Source organism: Eumetopias jubatus, unplaced genomic scaffold, assembly GCF_037043125.1.
Source record: "Eumetopias jubatus isolate StellerSeaLion01/CBP00866 unplaced genomic scaffold, mEumJub1_p1.0 scaffold_8, whole genome shotgun sequence".
NCBI classification, from domain to species: domain Eukaryota; kingdom Metazoa; phylum Chordata; class Mammalia; order Carnivora; family Otariidae; genus Eumetopias; species Eumetopias jubatus.
Window position 1 is genome coordinate 34166896 of NW_028274814.1, and position 16535 is coordinate 34183430.

General features: G+C 45.6%; 2 protein-coding genes across 7 annotated transcripts in view; one reads left to right on the forward strand and one right to left on the reverse strand.

Annotated features, from left to right (window-relative positions):
* Positions 1-10930, reverse strand: part of WDR37 (WD repeat domain 37) — a 62558-nt gene extending 51628 nt beyond the window's left edge. The window contains exon 1 of one of the 6 annotated variants that reach the window (XM_028114724.2): positions 10791-10930. The gene's annotated coding sequence lies outside the window, so the exon portion shown is untranslated. The other 5 variants (XM_028114719.2, XM_028114720.2, XM_028114723.2 and 2 more) reach the window with 5 other exon arrangements.
* Positions 10931-13079: 2149 nt separating this feature from the next.
* LOC114217765 (isopentenyl-diphosphate Delta-isomerase 1) lies at positions 13080-15977 on the forward strand. The gene is made up of 5 exons (XM_028114725.2): positions 13080-13443; positions 13661-13833; positions 13970-14062; positions 14501-14631; positions 15358-15977. The coding sequence occupies exons 1-5, from the start codon at positions 13313-13315 to the stop codon at positions 15670-15672; spliced, it is 843 nt and encodes a 280-aa protein (XP_027970526.1). The 5' UTR covers positions 13080-13312; the 3' UTR covers positions 15673-15977.
* Positions 15978-16535: the final 558 nt, after the last annotated feature.

Genomic DNA, 16535 nt, shown 5'->3' on the forward strand with positions numbered 1-16535 from the left:
AATATCACTGATCGATTATCTTTCTCCAGTGGATATTTTAGAGTCACGTCTAAGAACTTTTTATCAATCCTAGCTCCTAAAAATTTTGTTTTCTTCTTAAAATTTTAGTTCTATACATTATATTTAAATTTACGAGCTACTCTGGGTTGATATTTGTATTAAGGTGTAAAGTTTAGATCCAGGAGTATTTTTGTTTTGGGTTTTCTCGTTTCTTTGCTGAGGATATCCAATTATTCCAGCACCACATGTTGAAAACTATCCATCCTACATTGAGTCGAGAAAGTTTGGCACCTTAGTCAAAAATCAATTGGCTATACTTAGGTGAGATTATTTCTTGGTTCTCTATTCTGTTCACCTGATCTACGTATCTCTCTATAAATAACAGTATTTTTTTAAGTTTTATTTAAGTAATCTCTGTACTCAACGTGGGGCTTGAACTCATGACCCCAGGTTCAAGAGCCGGATGCTCTTCCAACTGAGCCAGCCACGCACCCCTGCCAATAACATGGTCTCGACTACTGTGCTGTCTTGAAATCATTAGTGATTCCTATCACTTAAATCTTTTTCAAAATTATCTAAGTTATTCTAGTTCCTTTGCCTAGCCATATAAATTTGGAATAATCTTTCCCATACCTACAAAAATAAAAATCTTCATGGAATTTTAACAGGAATTCTGTTTAATCTGTTCCTCAATTTGGAGAGAAGTGGCACCTTTATCATGTTGAGCCTTCCAATCTATGAATACAGTATATGTCTCAGTTCATTTAGATCATCTTTTCTTCCCTCAGTTTTGTAGATTTCCACAAAGAAGTCCTACATATGCCTTTTCGAATTTACAATGAAGTCTGTGCTTTTATTTTCTGAGTAATGTTAAATAACATTGTATTTTTATTTCCATTTTGTGTTAATTGCTAGTATCCTACATTGTTGTTGAAGTCATTTATGAGTTCTAGGAGATTTTTTATAGATTCTTTGGCATTTTTCATGTAGACTATTATGCCATCTAAAAAAAAAAAGAACAGGAGCGCCTGGGTGGCTCAGTTGTTAAGTGTCTGCCTTCGGGATAGGTCATAATCCCGGGGTCCTGGAATCAGGCCCCACATTGGGCTCCCTGCTCAGCGGGAAGCCTGCTTCTCCCTCTCCCACTCCCCCTGCTTGTGTTCCCTCTCTCACTGTGTCTCTCCCTGTCAAATAAATAAAATCTTTAATAAATAAATAAATAAATAAAATTTTTAAAAAAGAACAGTTTTATTTCTTCCTTTCTGATCTGTAAGCCTTTATTTCCTTTTCTTATTGATCTGGCTAGAAATTCCAGTACTATGCTGTAAACAGTGACAACAAACATCCTTGTTTGATCTCAAGGTAAAAAAACTCTGTTTCTGACCATTAAGTATGATGCTAGCTGTAGGTCAATTGTAGATTTTGTCTACTGAGATGAGAAGGCTCCCCCCTTCCTGAGTCTCACAAATGCGTTGAATTTTGTCATCTGTTTTTTCTGCATCATCTAATGGTGTGGCTTTTCTTTAGCCTGTTAACAGATCAATTACACTCATGATTTTCAAACGCTAATCCAAATTTGCACATACAAGTAAACCCCACTTGTTCCTAGTATAGAAGTCAATCTCTGTTCTCTCATTTTGTTGTTTTTTTCTGCCTTACTGTGGGTTACTTGAACATTTTCTAGAATTTCATTTTGAAGATTTATTTGACAGAGAGAGACACAGCGAGAGAGGGAACACAAGCAGGGGGAGTGGGAGAGGGAGAAGCAGGCTTCCCGCGGAGCAGGGAGCCCGATGCGGGGCTCCATCCCAGGACCCTGGGATCATGACAGAATTTCATTTTGATTTACAGTATAGTTTCTGAGTTTACCTCTTTTGTGTAACTTTCTTTAGTGATTGTTCTAGGTATTAAATTTTCACAACTATCAAGGCGCCTGGGTGGCTCAGTTGGTTAAGCAACTGCCTTCGGCTCAGGTCGTGATCCTGGAGGCCTGAGATCGAGTCCCGCATCGGGCTCCCTGCTCAGCGGGGAGTCTGCTTCTCCCTCTGACCCTCTTCCCTCTCGTGCTATCTCTCATTCTCTCTCTCTCAAATAAATAAATAAAATCTTTAAATTTTCACAACTGTCACAGTCTGATTATCAACATTTTACCAGTTCACGGTAATATATAGAAACCTTACCTTCCTAACTCCTTGCACTTGTAACAGTCAAATGAAATACTTCCTCTATATACACTGAGAACATCAAGAGCTATGCTTCAACCTTCAAACATGAGTATCTGCTGAATTTACCAGTATGTTTCCTCTTTCCGTTGTTTGTACTTCCTTCCTGGTGTTCCCACATTGCTTTGTCATTTCCGTTCTGTTGAAAGAAATTCCGCTACCTATTATCTTAGGATAGGTCTGCTTGTGACTGATCACATGAAGGAGGTTTTCACTTGCTACAGAATTGAGTTGACAGTTCTTTTCCTTCAGCACTTGAAAAATATGCCACTTCCTTATGGCCTCTATGGTCACTGATGAAAAATCCACTTGTCAAATTGTTTTTCCACTAATGGTAAAGTGACATTTCTCTCTCACTGCTTTTTTGTCTTTAGTTCTCAGAAGTTTTGACTACGATGTGTCTTAGCATGAATTTCTTTGAGTTTATCTTGTCTGGGTTTCATTAAGCTTCTTGATTCTGTAGGTTTATGGCTTGCCAGATTTAGGAAATATTCAGCCAGTATTTCTCCAAATACACTTTCAGCCCCACCGTCTTTCTCCTCTTTCTGGGATTGTAACAAGAACGATAGGTCTTTTGTCAAAGTTCCACAGGTCCCTGATACTACGTTCTCTTTCTTCCAGGCTAGTTTCTCTCTGTTGTTCAAGGTGGGTAATTTCTATTCAGTCTTTCCTCTACCCTCTCCATTCTGCTGGTCAGCCATCCACTGGGTTTTTCATTTCAATTATACTTTTCAGTTCTAAATTTCCATTTGTTTCTTTATATCCCTGTTTTCTTCCTGAGATTTTGTTTTTTCATTTGTTTCAAACGTCACTAATTGCTCGCTGACACATATTCATTTTGGCTGCCTTAAAATCCCTGTCAAATCATTCTAACATCTGCGACATCTCTGTGTTGCTGTCAGTTGTCTTTTCTCATTCAAACTGAGATTTTCCCAGTTCTTCATATGACATATAATTTTCAACTGAAGCCTCAACATTTTGGGTTCCATGTTGACCCGGGGTCTGATTTAAGTCTTCTATTACAGCAGGCCTCTAACGATGATGTCCCAACAATTTCTCGTTTCTGCCAGGTGGACTGCAAAGGTGGAGATCTGGAAGTCAGGGTTCTCCGCTCAGCCTCCACTGACCCTGGGTGGAGATACGCCTCATTGCTGCTGAGTGGGGTGAGAGTTCAACCTCTCCCTTGGCCTCCACTCACACCATCTTGACTGCACCAGAGGTCCCTGTCACTATACCCTACGTGGCCTCATCGGCACCGAGTGGTGGTGAAATTCCTGAATCCCTACTAGGTTTCCCCTAATGCCACCCCAGCAGGAAGAGCGTGTTTTCATCACCCAACACAGATGAGAATCCCACCTGCTCACTCAGCCTTCTCCGACACCACCCAGCAGAGAGTGTCACCTCAACACAGCTTGTCGAGGGTGAAAGCCTAGATTCTCCATCCAGCCTTAGACAAGAAGAGTGATGAGGGTGGGCGCTGCAGTGTTTTCTAAAAGTGTTCTGTCTCCGGGGCTTTCCCTTTCCTGGTCTTTTGACTAGAGAGCAGGCTTTTCTTGGTCTTCTGAGGTGAGCCCTTTGGTGTTGCTGGGTTGTTACCTCTTCAGGCCCAAGTCTGGGGTGTGTGAGGCAAAAAAGAAAATCCAGGGAACTCAGCTCTGTGCCACTTCTGAGGCCCCAATAGACCAGTATCACTATACCCCCTTCTCCCCACCTTTCAGTCTTCTATGGGTTTTATGTATACTGCCTTAGATATACTTAGTGGAACAAGGAAATACCTCTGCTCTACCCTTCCATAAGTACAAAATCAGAGACCTTTTGTATCTCATATTATACATGTGTAGACCTTGTGTTAAAATGGCAATAAGAAAGTAAATCGTGCTTTACAACACACTAAAAACTTTCAAATAGGTTAACTAATTCTGTGTTTTTAGGTTTAAAACTCTAAAATTTGTGAATTTATTAAAATTATCACCTAATTTTCTATAGCATTATGTAAACCACATTCAACTATCCAATCTAAAAAAAAGGGGGACATAGGAATAAAATAACCGTATTTCTTTTATCTCTAAAATTCTCATTTGGTTTTCTTTTTAATCTTCTATTTCTCTCACTTTTTTGGATATTCCATTTGTCAAAGCAAATCACAAGGGCAACACAGACTCAAGTGGAGGGCAAACAGACTTAACCTACTGAAAGAAAAATGAGAAAGAACTTGTAGACACCTTTAATCCATCACACATTACTCCATTTACAAATTCTGGCTATACAATGAATAACATTTTGCTTCCCTAAAAAATGGCAGCGAATGGAACTAGTTTTGCCACTTCAAATACATAGCGGAGTAAAATAGATATAAATAATCCAGTTAAGTTAAACACCTACTAGGAATAAAATCCAAAGAAGAGCACAACAGTTAATTAGTTTTAGAGCCATGCAACCCCCACCCCCAACTCTTCAAAGCATTGGCTCGGCTTCACCATGAAGCCTCGGCTTAAATGTTACCTCCTCAAAACAGCTTCCTTTGGCCACTGCTAGTCACAGCACTGTATGATCCTTGCCACCTCCACACCTAGATTTTATTTGTGGTTTACTCACTTAATGAATGTTTCCCCCACAACACCACCGATGTCCCCCACCTGGGACATTATTTGGGCTCACTATGGTACTTGTAGGGCCGACCATGTGGCCTGACATAAATACATCCCAAAATATTTAATGAATGTATAAGTGAATGAATGAATGAATGAACACATCTATCCCCAACTAGCTGTGTAACCTTGGTCAAGTTACTTAACCACGTTCTTAAGGCTTAATTTTGTCATCTTTAAAAGCAGGGACAGCAACAGCACTTCTTTCTTTCTTTAAGTCACACACCAAATATTCTTCAGCTCATAAACGCATTAGGTACTAGGAATACAGCAATGAACTAAACAGACTTGGTCCCTACTTTCATGTTATTTAGAGTTATAAGATGGACCTTAAAGGTAATCTCAGAATTGATTAGAGAAATTATAAATTCTGGTGACTGCTCTGAAAGATACACAACTATTATGAGAAGACGCAAGCTAAAGAGCAAGGTTTTTCCAAGAAACTGACATTTAAATTGAAACTGAAGAATTAGTGTTAACCATGTGGAAAGAGAGAGGGGGAGTGGGTATTCCAAGAACAGGAACAGCATGTGCAAATACCCTAAGCTGGGAATGAAACTAATTAACCAGAAAAACTAAAAAAGAGATAATGTGGCTAAAGCATAGCAAACAATGGAGAGAACAGTACAAGTGGTAGAGGGAGGCTTAGAGTCTGTCTTTTAAGTTTAGATTTTATCCTAAAACAAAAACGAAGCCATGTCGTAAATAAGTGACACTAGATTTGCATGAAAAATCACTCTTCCTGCTGTGTAGAAAACACATGGAAAAATCAGATGACTAGGAATGGGGAAGCCAGTTAGGAAGTTACTAAAGCAGTACAGGCAATTAATGATGATCCATAAGATTAGAGGGGTACATGAATGGATTTGGGGTGAGGAGGGCAGGTGGGGCAGAAGAGAGGTGTCAAGAACAGCCCTCATTTCTGAGGTAAGAAGAAGGTGAAAAAGAGATCAGATTATTGAGATACTGAGATACTGAGGCAGCAGACTTGCAGAAGAAATCAAGAATTAAATATTGAAGGTATTATGTTTGCAATGCCTCTGAACATCTAAAACACAGAAGAGGCAGGAAGTACACAGGTCTAGAGATGAAAAGAGAACTGGGCTAAATTTATAAATCTGGGAGAGGTCTACACTGAAAGTGGAGATAGGCATTTTGACCCCATCATGCCTCCAGAGTCTATGACTTACCAAATACTATTCTTAATAAGATAAAAAAAAAAAAAAAACACCTTACAATGAGCATTATGGGTAGAAATAAGCAACAAGTAATAAAACTGGCACTCCCTCAAATGACATAGGAAAAATTATTTTTTTAAAGTAGAATCATTTTAATTAACTGATTCAATCTTAAATCATGTTTCATTTTCATAGTAGACAGAAAATTATTTTTAAAGATTTTATTTATTTATCTAACAGAGAGAGAGAGAGAGAGAGCACAAGCAGGGAGAGATGTGGGGCTCTCAAGGCTCGATCCCAGGACCCTGGGATCATGACCCGAGCCGAAGGCAGATGCCTAACCAACAGATGCCTTAACCACCCCGGTGCCCCAGTGGAAAAATTATTTTTGACTGAAAAATTAAAGAACAAATTTTTTTATGAAATTTAGGTCTGAAAATTTTGAGCTACAGAAATTAGAGATGGCTGAAATAAAGACATAAAGCAAAACAATGGCAGAATCTGTAATTGGCAGAATTTTATAGACACAAAGATTACATTGATATTAAATTTGACAAATTTGAATATAACAAAACTAAACTGTTAAACAGTTCATATTAAACCACTTAAAAGAGTATTTCAGTAATTTTTTTTAATGGAAACATTTAGAACTATTTAACTGTGCCACATAAAAAAATTGGCCAAAAAACCAAACTGACTTAATGGAACCTTACCCAGAAACTATATTCTTCATAAAAAGAAGAAGGTAGACATAACTCTTTTTCAGTGATTACACATATTTAAATTAGTAAGTTCATAAAGCATCTCAGTTGTCAAAATCATTAACACAATTTAACAGTTACCTTGCCGTTTCTAAGTCACATTTTGTAAAGGAGGAAAATATCAAAACCCTGTGAAAAAGATCCTAATGGAGCCATAAAGAGGAGACTTTATCTGCAGACATTTCAATCAAGTAAGTAACAGAGTAAAGGTCTTTTCTTTCCTCTCTGAAGACCTGCATCAGTGGAAATACTCTGCTAAGTATCAGTGGGAAGGTTAGCACATTCTGAAGATTCACAAGTTGGTTATATAAAGTGCAAGAAGGGCAACACCTACCTTCCTTTCACCTCAAAGTCATAGGCTTTTCGGGTTTTTATTCTTTAATCTCTACACCCCACATGGGGCTCAAACTCACAACCCCAAGATCAAGAGCCAGCTCACACTCTACCAACTGAGCCAGCCAGGCGCCCCTCAAAGTTGTAGGTTTTGAATCAATGATTTTCTGTCTTCAGTATCATACCACTGGCTTTCCAGACACTACACCTTCAGTAAGAAATAAGCAGTCTTCTATACAACTAACTTTAAAAATCGTCACCCTCTGGGGGTGCCTGGCTGGCTCAAGCTGGAAGAGTGTGTGACTCGATCTCAGGGTCAAGCCCTATATTGGGGTGTAGAGATTACTTAAATAAATAAAATTTTAATAAACAAATCTTCACCCTCTGCCTTGCACTGAGGCTTGAACCTCCCTCCCCCCCATGAACCCCATATAGTGTTGTTCTGGCCTTTGCTTGTTTTTGTCACTCCACCACACAGTCCATTACACTGGTTATCTTTTCACACTGATCCATTTCCAACCAAATACGTACACTTCACAATTACAGATTATAAATCTGGAACAAGAACCTGGCATCAAATGGAGATTTTTCATCCGGAGTGATTTTATCCCTTAAGACCCTTCTAAGCCCTGTGAAGTGCCATCTCAACGATGGGGTCATAATGCCTGTGCCAAGCACTGTATTATTAACACTTGAAGACGACCTGGTGAATTCAAGTTCTGCCTCTTCCACTCGGGTCTTCAGCCATACTCACCATTCTTCAGAAACTGGAGTGGCAGGATCCTCTAGTTTTTCGTTATAACCTATTTCCAATTTCCTCTTTTTCTTTTGTTAATCTTTCCAACACAATTTTCTTCCTGAACCTTTTTTAAAATTTTACTCTTGCCCTCTTCATTCACATCCTCTCCCTCCTCCAGCAGTCCACCCTGGTGCCAACACCACCTTTCCCTTCACACCAGACCCTCCGGGGAGAACAAACCCCTTCACCTCAGCATGGATCAGTATTAGTATAAATCCTATATAAATGTTTGAAAAGTTTAGGGTGTTTTCAGGTTGAGATCACAGAGAGAGGCAAGGAAATTGCAGGTGTTTGCAAAAGGAATACTGAACTGATAAAGCATGGACTCTAAGCTAGACAAAGAGGGAAGTGCAGTTAGAAAGTACAGCAGACACGGTAACGGATGGGCAGGTCCCTCTGAGACAGAAGAACTGCTCCAAAAGGTGTGTTGTGAGGCTCACAAGGGTCAGTAAAAACAGCCACTATTGTTCCAACAACGCTGTGAGGCACAGTTCCCAAGTGTTCAACAGGCCAAACACTTTAGTAAACTGGTCATAGAACCGTAAAGGGGAGGGGCGCCTGGGTGGCTCCGTGGGTTACGCAGCTACTTTCGGCTCAGGTCAAGATCCCAGGGTCCTGCTCAGCAAGGAGCCTGCTTCTCCCTCTGCCTCTGCCTCCCGCTCCCCCTGCTTGTGCTCTCTCCCTCTCTGTCAAATAAATAAATAAAATACAAAAAAAAAAAAAGGAACTGTAAAGGGGAGAAGGAAAAAAAGGGGGCCCTGAGGGGCAGGGAGAAGAAAAAAAAGAACTGTAAAGGGGAAAAAAAAATGTCTTTACTCTAAAAATAATCTATTGTAACCAATGTTAAAAGCTGTGCCTTTTACCTAAATATAATCAAAAACAAATATCTGAAATTCCAAAAGATAATTATATTTCTTCAAACTATTCGTACTAACCCACTATTATAAGGCATTGAACAGGTTTATGGAAAAAAAATCCTACTTTTTTTAAAAAACATTATTTTCAAGGAATTATAAATAGTTCCCTCCAAAAACTCAACCTCCCTAACCCACCCTTCAAATAAGTAGGTTTAATATAAAGTCTGCACAACTCATGTGCCACACACACACGACCCCATGTACAAAACATTACTCACAATTTCATACCCGGTGGGACTTTTAAACATTTTCTTTTAGCAAGAAAAGAACACTTGAGTACTTAATTTCACGAACGTTAACTTTATGCAAAAGAATGATTAAACAATGTAATCTGTGTGCGGCATTTAACAGCATCAAATGTGACTTTCCACCCGCCGTTCAGTCCAGCTCTCCCTAACACCGTACTGTTACAGCGCTGTGCTGCCAATCCCGGGCGGGCTCCAACAGCAACCTCAACTGCTCCGCAGCATCTATGGAGAGAGGCCCCTGCAGAAACGTGCCATCGGTCTTAACCTGCGGACACTGTTTTGTCCCTCATCCACACAGTGAACTGGGGGACACCACTAATCGGAAGATGACCCCCAAGATTTTCACGTGCAAGTGCAAAGCAAGTGAACAGCCTACCAGGGCCACCCGAAGGAAGGTGCCAAGAGGCTGAGAAAAGAGGAAGGAAGCGCTCTCGCCGAAGCTCTCCCGTGTCCAGGACTTTGCAAGAACGCGTGGCACACACACCGTAACGTGCCCTTCTCACTATCAAGACGCGGCTCGGAGAGGTCGCGCAGCTGCTGTGCAGTGCGGCCGGGGTCCGCCGCTCTCCCCGCTGGCTGGGCCCAGCGCAAGGAGGACACGGCGCCCGCACGACTGCCCCGAGGCCAGGCCGCGCCAGCCCTGCGGAGCCCCAGCCCGCGCGCAGCGTGCAGAGCGCGGCGGCCGGGCGCGGAGAAGACACTCCGGGGGCGCGGGCCCACCTCGCAGGCACACCACTCCGGGGACACTTCTAAGGTCACACCTCAGAGGCCACCATCCTGGATTTACGGGGCGTTCGCTGGAACGGACACAGATGAAACTTCCCGGGCCGCCGCGCTCCCCACGACAAGCTCAGCTTCAGCTGACCGGGCCGGGCACGGGAGCCTCTGCTGCGAGGCTGCGCGACCGGACCTCTCCGCCCCTGCGCACCACGTAACCTGGGGCTCTGAGCGAGGCGCCGTCCCCCCGCCCCGGGCCGACCCCAGCCCTCCACCGACAGCAAGGACCAGGGCACGCGGGGTCGGGGGTGGGGGGCGGGCGCGGGGCAGCCGCAGGCCCCGCGGGCACGCCCCCAGTCCCGCTCGGAGGCCACGGCGCCCCGCACCCCGGGTGCCCCTCGGGGGTGGAAGATGACCGCCCGGCACTCACCTGTCCTGCCGCCGCCGTGCCCGCCGACCCCCAATGCCAACCGGGCCCTGCGCTGCAGCGCGCCCGTTCCCAACCCCACGGCGCCCGCGACAGACCGGGAGACGCAGGACACCGAATCTCCGCCCCGACGCGGCCCCACGACCCGGCAAAAGCCCGACGCCCTGCACTTCCGGCACAGCCGGAAGCTCCGGCCTCGCCTCGCGCCCAGGCCGCCGGAAGTCCCGCGACGACCTCCGCCCCGCGCCGGAAGTCCCTCCCGCGGCCTCCGTCTCAGCCGCGACCGCCGGAAGTCCAGCCCCCGTCCTGCGCTCGCGCCGGAAGTCCCGCGACCGCCCGCTCTGGCCGCGCCCCGGCGCGCGGGGAGCCGGGGGCAGGGGGGGCCGCGGCGGCGCTGCTCAGCGCCCGTGACTGCCCGCCCCCGCCCCAGCGGGTAGGTGCTCGCCCGAAGGTGCGCCCGGGAGAGCCGAGCCGCGGACTGGGAGGAGCGGGGCGCCGGCACTCGCAGGGAGCCCCGCGGGCGCGGCCCCCGGTACTCACTGCGGCGGGCTCCCGCGGGGGCCCTCGACCCCCACGGGTTCGCGTCCATCGGCTCGGGTCGGGGGGACCGCTGACGGGCGTCCAGCCCTGTGTGCTCCCCGCGGCCGCAGGGCTGCCGGCCGCGACTCTTCCCCGCGGGGCTGTGGCGGAGGCTGCCGGTCCGCACGGGCTCCCGGTGGAGGTAGAACTATTAATATTTCAGCTTCATCTGCAGAGGATGACTCATCCACTTTCCTTTCTGAAATATTTGTTCGCCATTGGCTAAAAAGAAAAAACAAAATCAGCTGCTCGCTGCAAAAGGTGGGACTTACTCGTCTTTGATCTAGGTTGGCAAGGGACGCAATGGCCTGGAGACCTTTCATGAGCGCCCACCCCCCTCTTTACGAACGACTCTGCCTGGGCGTTAAAGCTGACCTACAGTACGTGGAAAGCAAGAGAACGGTTTCCTGATACGTGGGTCAACATTCTCACTCCTTCCTTTAAAAACGAAAGCTCGCCATTCAAATTCAAGAAGCCCTCGTAAGATGATTGCACAAGAAACATGTAACATTTTGGGACCCAAATAACCACAAACTAGAATAAGCCCTGAAGTCATTTACACATCTAGTAAAAGCTCAGCTTAGCCCTAAGAAACCCTTCTGTAAGGGTTTCAGACTTTGGAGGTTGTGGCAAACATTTCACCAGGAGGAGCGTTTTCCTCTACCCTTCAAGGTTCCTCTGGCTGGTGGAAGACATGAGACAGATTGGCAGGAGAATATCAAATTTAATTAAAATTATGCACGTATGAGAATCCACATAAACGTGAGAGATTCCAAAGACAGTCGAAATAAGGTTCATAGGTCACCCTGAACCTAGGAGAAGTGGGTCTGGGACTTAAAAGGGAGAGCAACTCATAGGAGGGTGGAAAATAAATGTTTGCGAAGTCGCCCAGGAGCCATGGGGCACAGAGAGGACTTTGATGAAAGGGACGTAGCTAGTTTCCTGCCTGCCCACCGGGGGCTTGACGACTTCCCAATGCTTAAAGACTTTTTTTTTTTTAAGATTTATTTATTTATTCATTTCACAGAGGGAGAGCGTGTGCGCTCACAAGCCGGGGGAGGGGGAGCAGCAGGTAGAAGGAGAAGAAGAAGCAGGCTCCCAGCAGGCTCCGAGGGAGCCCGATATGGGACTCGATCCCAGGACCCTGGGATCCTGACCTGAGCCTAAGGCACAGATGCTTAACGACTGAGCCACCCACGCGCCACAGGACTTTTCTGATGAAAGTGGTGATGTTAAAGGTGATTGGTATTGAGTAATGAAATGTGTCAACATCTGCAAGATCTGCTTAATTAGTGAAGTAATATTTTCCAAGTGACCCAATATTACAAAATCATGCGTGGGAAAATATGCATTCGAAATTTAGTCCAAAGCAATGAATGTTAATTTAACAGTATAAAATGTTCATTGCTGTGGTTTTGATATAGGAAAGGCATGAGGGTTTGAAGCCCACAGGCAAGAAAGAGTTCTTAAGATGTCTTTGGTGCAAAAAGGTGGTTTTATTAAAGCACAGGGACGGGACCCATGGGCAGAAAGAGCTGCACCGGGGTCGTGAGGAGTGGTTCATGATACACTTTCAAGTTGGGAGGGGGTTGGGGATAGCGTGTCTCTAAGGAATTTTGGAAGCACGGTTTCCAGGACTTTGAGGAGGCTAGCTATTGTTGGGAAAAGGTTGTGTATTACTGTCTAGTAAAACCTTAGTCGTGAGACCCTTCAGATGTATATTGGGCCATATGCTTGGGGCGGGGGGAGGTGATTGCCAACATGTATTTTGGGGGTTTAGGGACAAAGAAAATTTCTAAAGGAATTTTTATATGTTAAAGTAGACTCCCAGGATCCTGGGGGTTTGGGCAGAGGTTGCCTTTTGCCCTGAGCAAAGTATTAACATCAAGGCAGTTGAGTCCCTAGAAGACTATCACGCTGCCTTTTTCAAGGCCTTGTTAATGGGCTGTGGGGTGAGGGGTGTGAGAGGGGGATGTGCTGGGTCTGCGTGTGGGCCGGAGGGCGGGTGTGACATGGGGTACAGGCGTGGGCTTCGCGAGGGGGGTTCGGGGAGGGGTGAACGGTGCGGGCGTGCGGGCGTCGCGGCCTTCCGAGCCAGGGCACGCACCGCGCCGTCCCGCGCGGTCCTCCTGCAGCCCGCCCCCGGGGCGGCGGGAGCTCAGCCTGCCGGTCCGCTAACTGCGCAGAAGGCCCCGCGCACACACGTCACGACGTCTCAGGGCCCGAGCGCTCGGGCACCTGGAGCGTGCGCTCGCGCGGGGCTCGGCGCCTCCGGCGCGCGGACTAGCGGGTGTGGTCGGGGCCGCTCGCTCCGCCCTCCGTCTCCGGGCGGCCTCCTGGAAAAGGCTCTGCAAGGCCCCGAGCTCCGTACAGCGGCGCTTGGAGGGCAGAGGGAAGAGCGGAACCTCCGTGACGGAGGCCCTGCACACGCCCTCGCGCGACCGTGGCGTCAGGCGTGGCCGGCGCGCGATTGGCCGCGAAGCATGTGGCGCGCTCTGGCGCGGGCCCTGCAGGTTGGGCGCGCGGCCCGAAGGGGCGGGCCCCAGGCCTGGGGGCGGAGCCTGCGGGAGCAAAACGCGGCGGAGCGGGGGTACGCAGAGGGCAGCAGCCTGAGGTAGGCCGGCGGGGGAAGGGCGGCGGCCGGCCGGTCCCCGCGGGCCCGGGGCACCGAGTGTGGCCGCCCGCTTGCGCGGCGTCCCGGGCGCCGAGCCGCCCCCTCCCGGGGGGGCCCTCGGTGTCGGGTGGGAGTGGGGGGGAGGTCCCCCGGGGCCCGGGTGGTGGTTCTCCCGGGGCCGGGGGCGTCCTGAGCCCCGGTCGTCTGTCGGCGCCAGGGTCACGGGCCGGGCCCGGCGGGCTGCCAGCATGCCGGAGAGTGACGTGGACAAGCTGGACGCGCAGCAGGTGCAGCTGCTGGCGGAGATGTGCATCCTCATCGATGAGGAGGACCGTCGGATCGGCGCGGAGACCAAGCGGAACTGCCACCTGAACGAGAACATAGACAGAGGTGCGGGGCCGGGCGCGGCGGAGGCCCGCTGAGTAGGCGGCGGCGGCGGCGGCAGGCTCCAGCGGCTCTGGACCGTAGGTAGAGAAAGGGGCAGGTAACTGCTGTCTTACAGTAATCTCCCTTCTTTGGCGCGCAGGGTTATTACATCGAGCTTTCAGCGTCTTCTTATTCAACACGGAGGATAAGCTCCTGCTGCAGCAGAGGTCGGACGCTAAAATCACCTTTCCAGGTGAGCGTGCTTCTGCCCGGACTCCTTTGTAGGCAGCCGGGTCCCGCGCGACTCGGTCCGGGGCGTGCTTGGTAGCCAAAGTCAGAGGGAAAGCCTGTGGATGGCAGCATCTCATGTTCCGCGTAGAGACGTGTGTGCCTTGAGCACAAGCTAATGAGCCAGCAGTGAAGATGGCTAGCATGTGTATATTCACGTAGATTTCTAATGTATATTTCCATCTGTGCTGTAGGTTTGTCTTTACACTCTTTGATCTTTCTGGTTAAGACTGCGTTAATAAAGAACTTACCTACACTTGTCTGTTTCACAGACTGATTACCCATAGCTCATTATAACTGATTTAGAAATCTTCGTTTTTCTGTTACTCTTAAAACTTTTTTTTTTATCTTTTAGACCTATTTGGAGGAAAAGTTAATCTACATGTGTATTAACATGTTCCAGGCTGTTTTACCAACACTTGCTGTAGTCATCCGTTAAGTAATCCCGGAGAGCTGGAAGAAAAAGAGGCCATTGGAGTAAGACGAGCGGCCCAGAGGCGATTAAAGGCTGAATTAGGAATTCCCATGGAAGAGGTAACCAATTTTACTACACAACTGTACAAGCTGAAATCTTGTTTAGAAATCCAAACATACGTTAAAACATGTTCATTAAAATTTTAAATTTAAGGTAGGTCTCTGCTTTATAACTTTGTGAGTTATTGGTCCTAGAAAGCACCTCCGTTAAAGATTATTTAAGTTTTGACTTCTTCATATTACTTGTGAAGATTTAGCTCAGTGTTAAAATGGATTGGTCTGTTAACCAGTATATAAAGTTGATTATTCTTATAATTGAGCAGATCAAAGATGATAGTTTTCTTGTGAAAATCCTTACAAATATAAACTACAAATCTGATGGGGTAAATTGAAATAATCTTTATTTCCTGGGATTGTCCTCTTTAAATAAGACCTGAGTAAATAAAGTATATCTCGTCTAGTTAAAATGGTAAATACTATTCCCCCCCCGAAAAGCACTATCAAGATGTGAAGGAGAATGCCACACATTTAGTTTGAGTGACTGCTTTTTTTTTTAATACCATTATTTTAATAAAATCAACCTAAATTCTTGGTCTTGTGGGGAAAAAAATTTAGGCACTTGAAACTATGTCATAATATCTTCATATATCATCAACAGATTAATATTTTAAGAGTTCTAATTCTAAAACTATGGTTCTGTTGTTCAGGATCTTACTTAAATGTGGTGGGCTGATTTACATTACTTGTGTTATTGATGTTTTTGCTGTTGTTTTATTTTCATCCTAGGTTCCTCCAGAAGAAATTAATTACCTAACACGAATTCACTACAAGGCTCAGTCAGATGGTATCTGGGGGGAACATGAAATTGATTACATTCTGTTTGTGAGGAAGAACGTAACTTTGAATCCAGATCCCAATGAGATTAAGAGCTACTGTTATGTGACAAAGGAAGAGCTAAGAGAACTTCTGAAAAACGCAGCCCGTGGTGAAATTAAGTTAACTCCATGGTTTCAGATTATTGCCAATGATTTCCTCTTTAAATGGTGGGATAATTTAAATCATTTGAATCAGTTTGTTGACCATAAAATACATAGAATGTGAATGTGAAAATGAATGGTTAGTAAAATACTGAGAAATTTCTCCACTTAGTAAACTTAACATAATTCTTTAAAAATTTGGTTCCCCATAAGAATTCGTCACTTGAAACATTGATAATTTACAACCAGTATTTGTATGGAAAATACAACCAGCTTGTTAATTTTATATCACACACCCCATATGTGTGCACCGCTATTTGTAAAAGACATCTGTGAGAGGTTATTGTAATATCAGGGGCAAATTAATGTTACCTGTCTAATCACATGGTCCTGACAAACTCCAAAAAATAAATGAAGCTCTTCATTTTCGGTGTGTTGTGATAAATACTATCAGCACACTTGTAGAGAACTTTGCTCTTTACCAAATGCTTTATAAATCATTACATTTTTATCATAGTCTAGAAGAATGTGCAGTGCGAACTATTTGCTTAGCTACTTCAAAATAGTCCAAATTAACTTTCCATATGAGCGGATTAAACGTAGAGCAGGTTCAAGGGAAATTAAATGGTATATATCCTGATTTCTGTCATTCTAAGCTGATTTTGTGGTTTAATCATGCTGGAAGTACCTTGATACCAAAAGTCAGACTTCGCTTTTGGTAATGATACTGGTCGGGTTAAATCTTTTAAATAGGTTTTGCTAGTTAGTAACGTGTGCTTTCCAAATGACAGTGGACAGGCAGGTTCTTTGTAAAATGGAAATTGAGTCAATTGGGTGATACTCTACAACAGGATTTCTTAACCTTGACACTGTTGACATTTGGGTTGGATAATTCTTTGTTGTGAGAATTCATCCTGTGTGTTGTAGGATGTGTAGCAGCATCCCTGGGTTCTACCCACTCAAAGCCATTAACACCCCTCCCCCTGT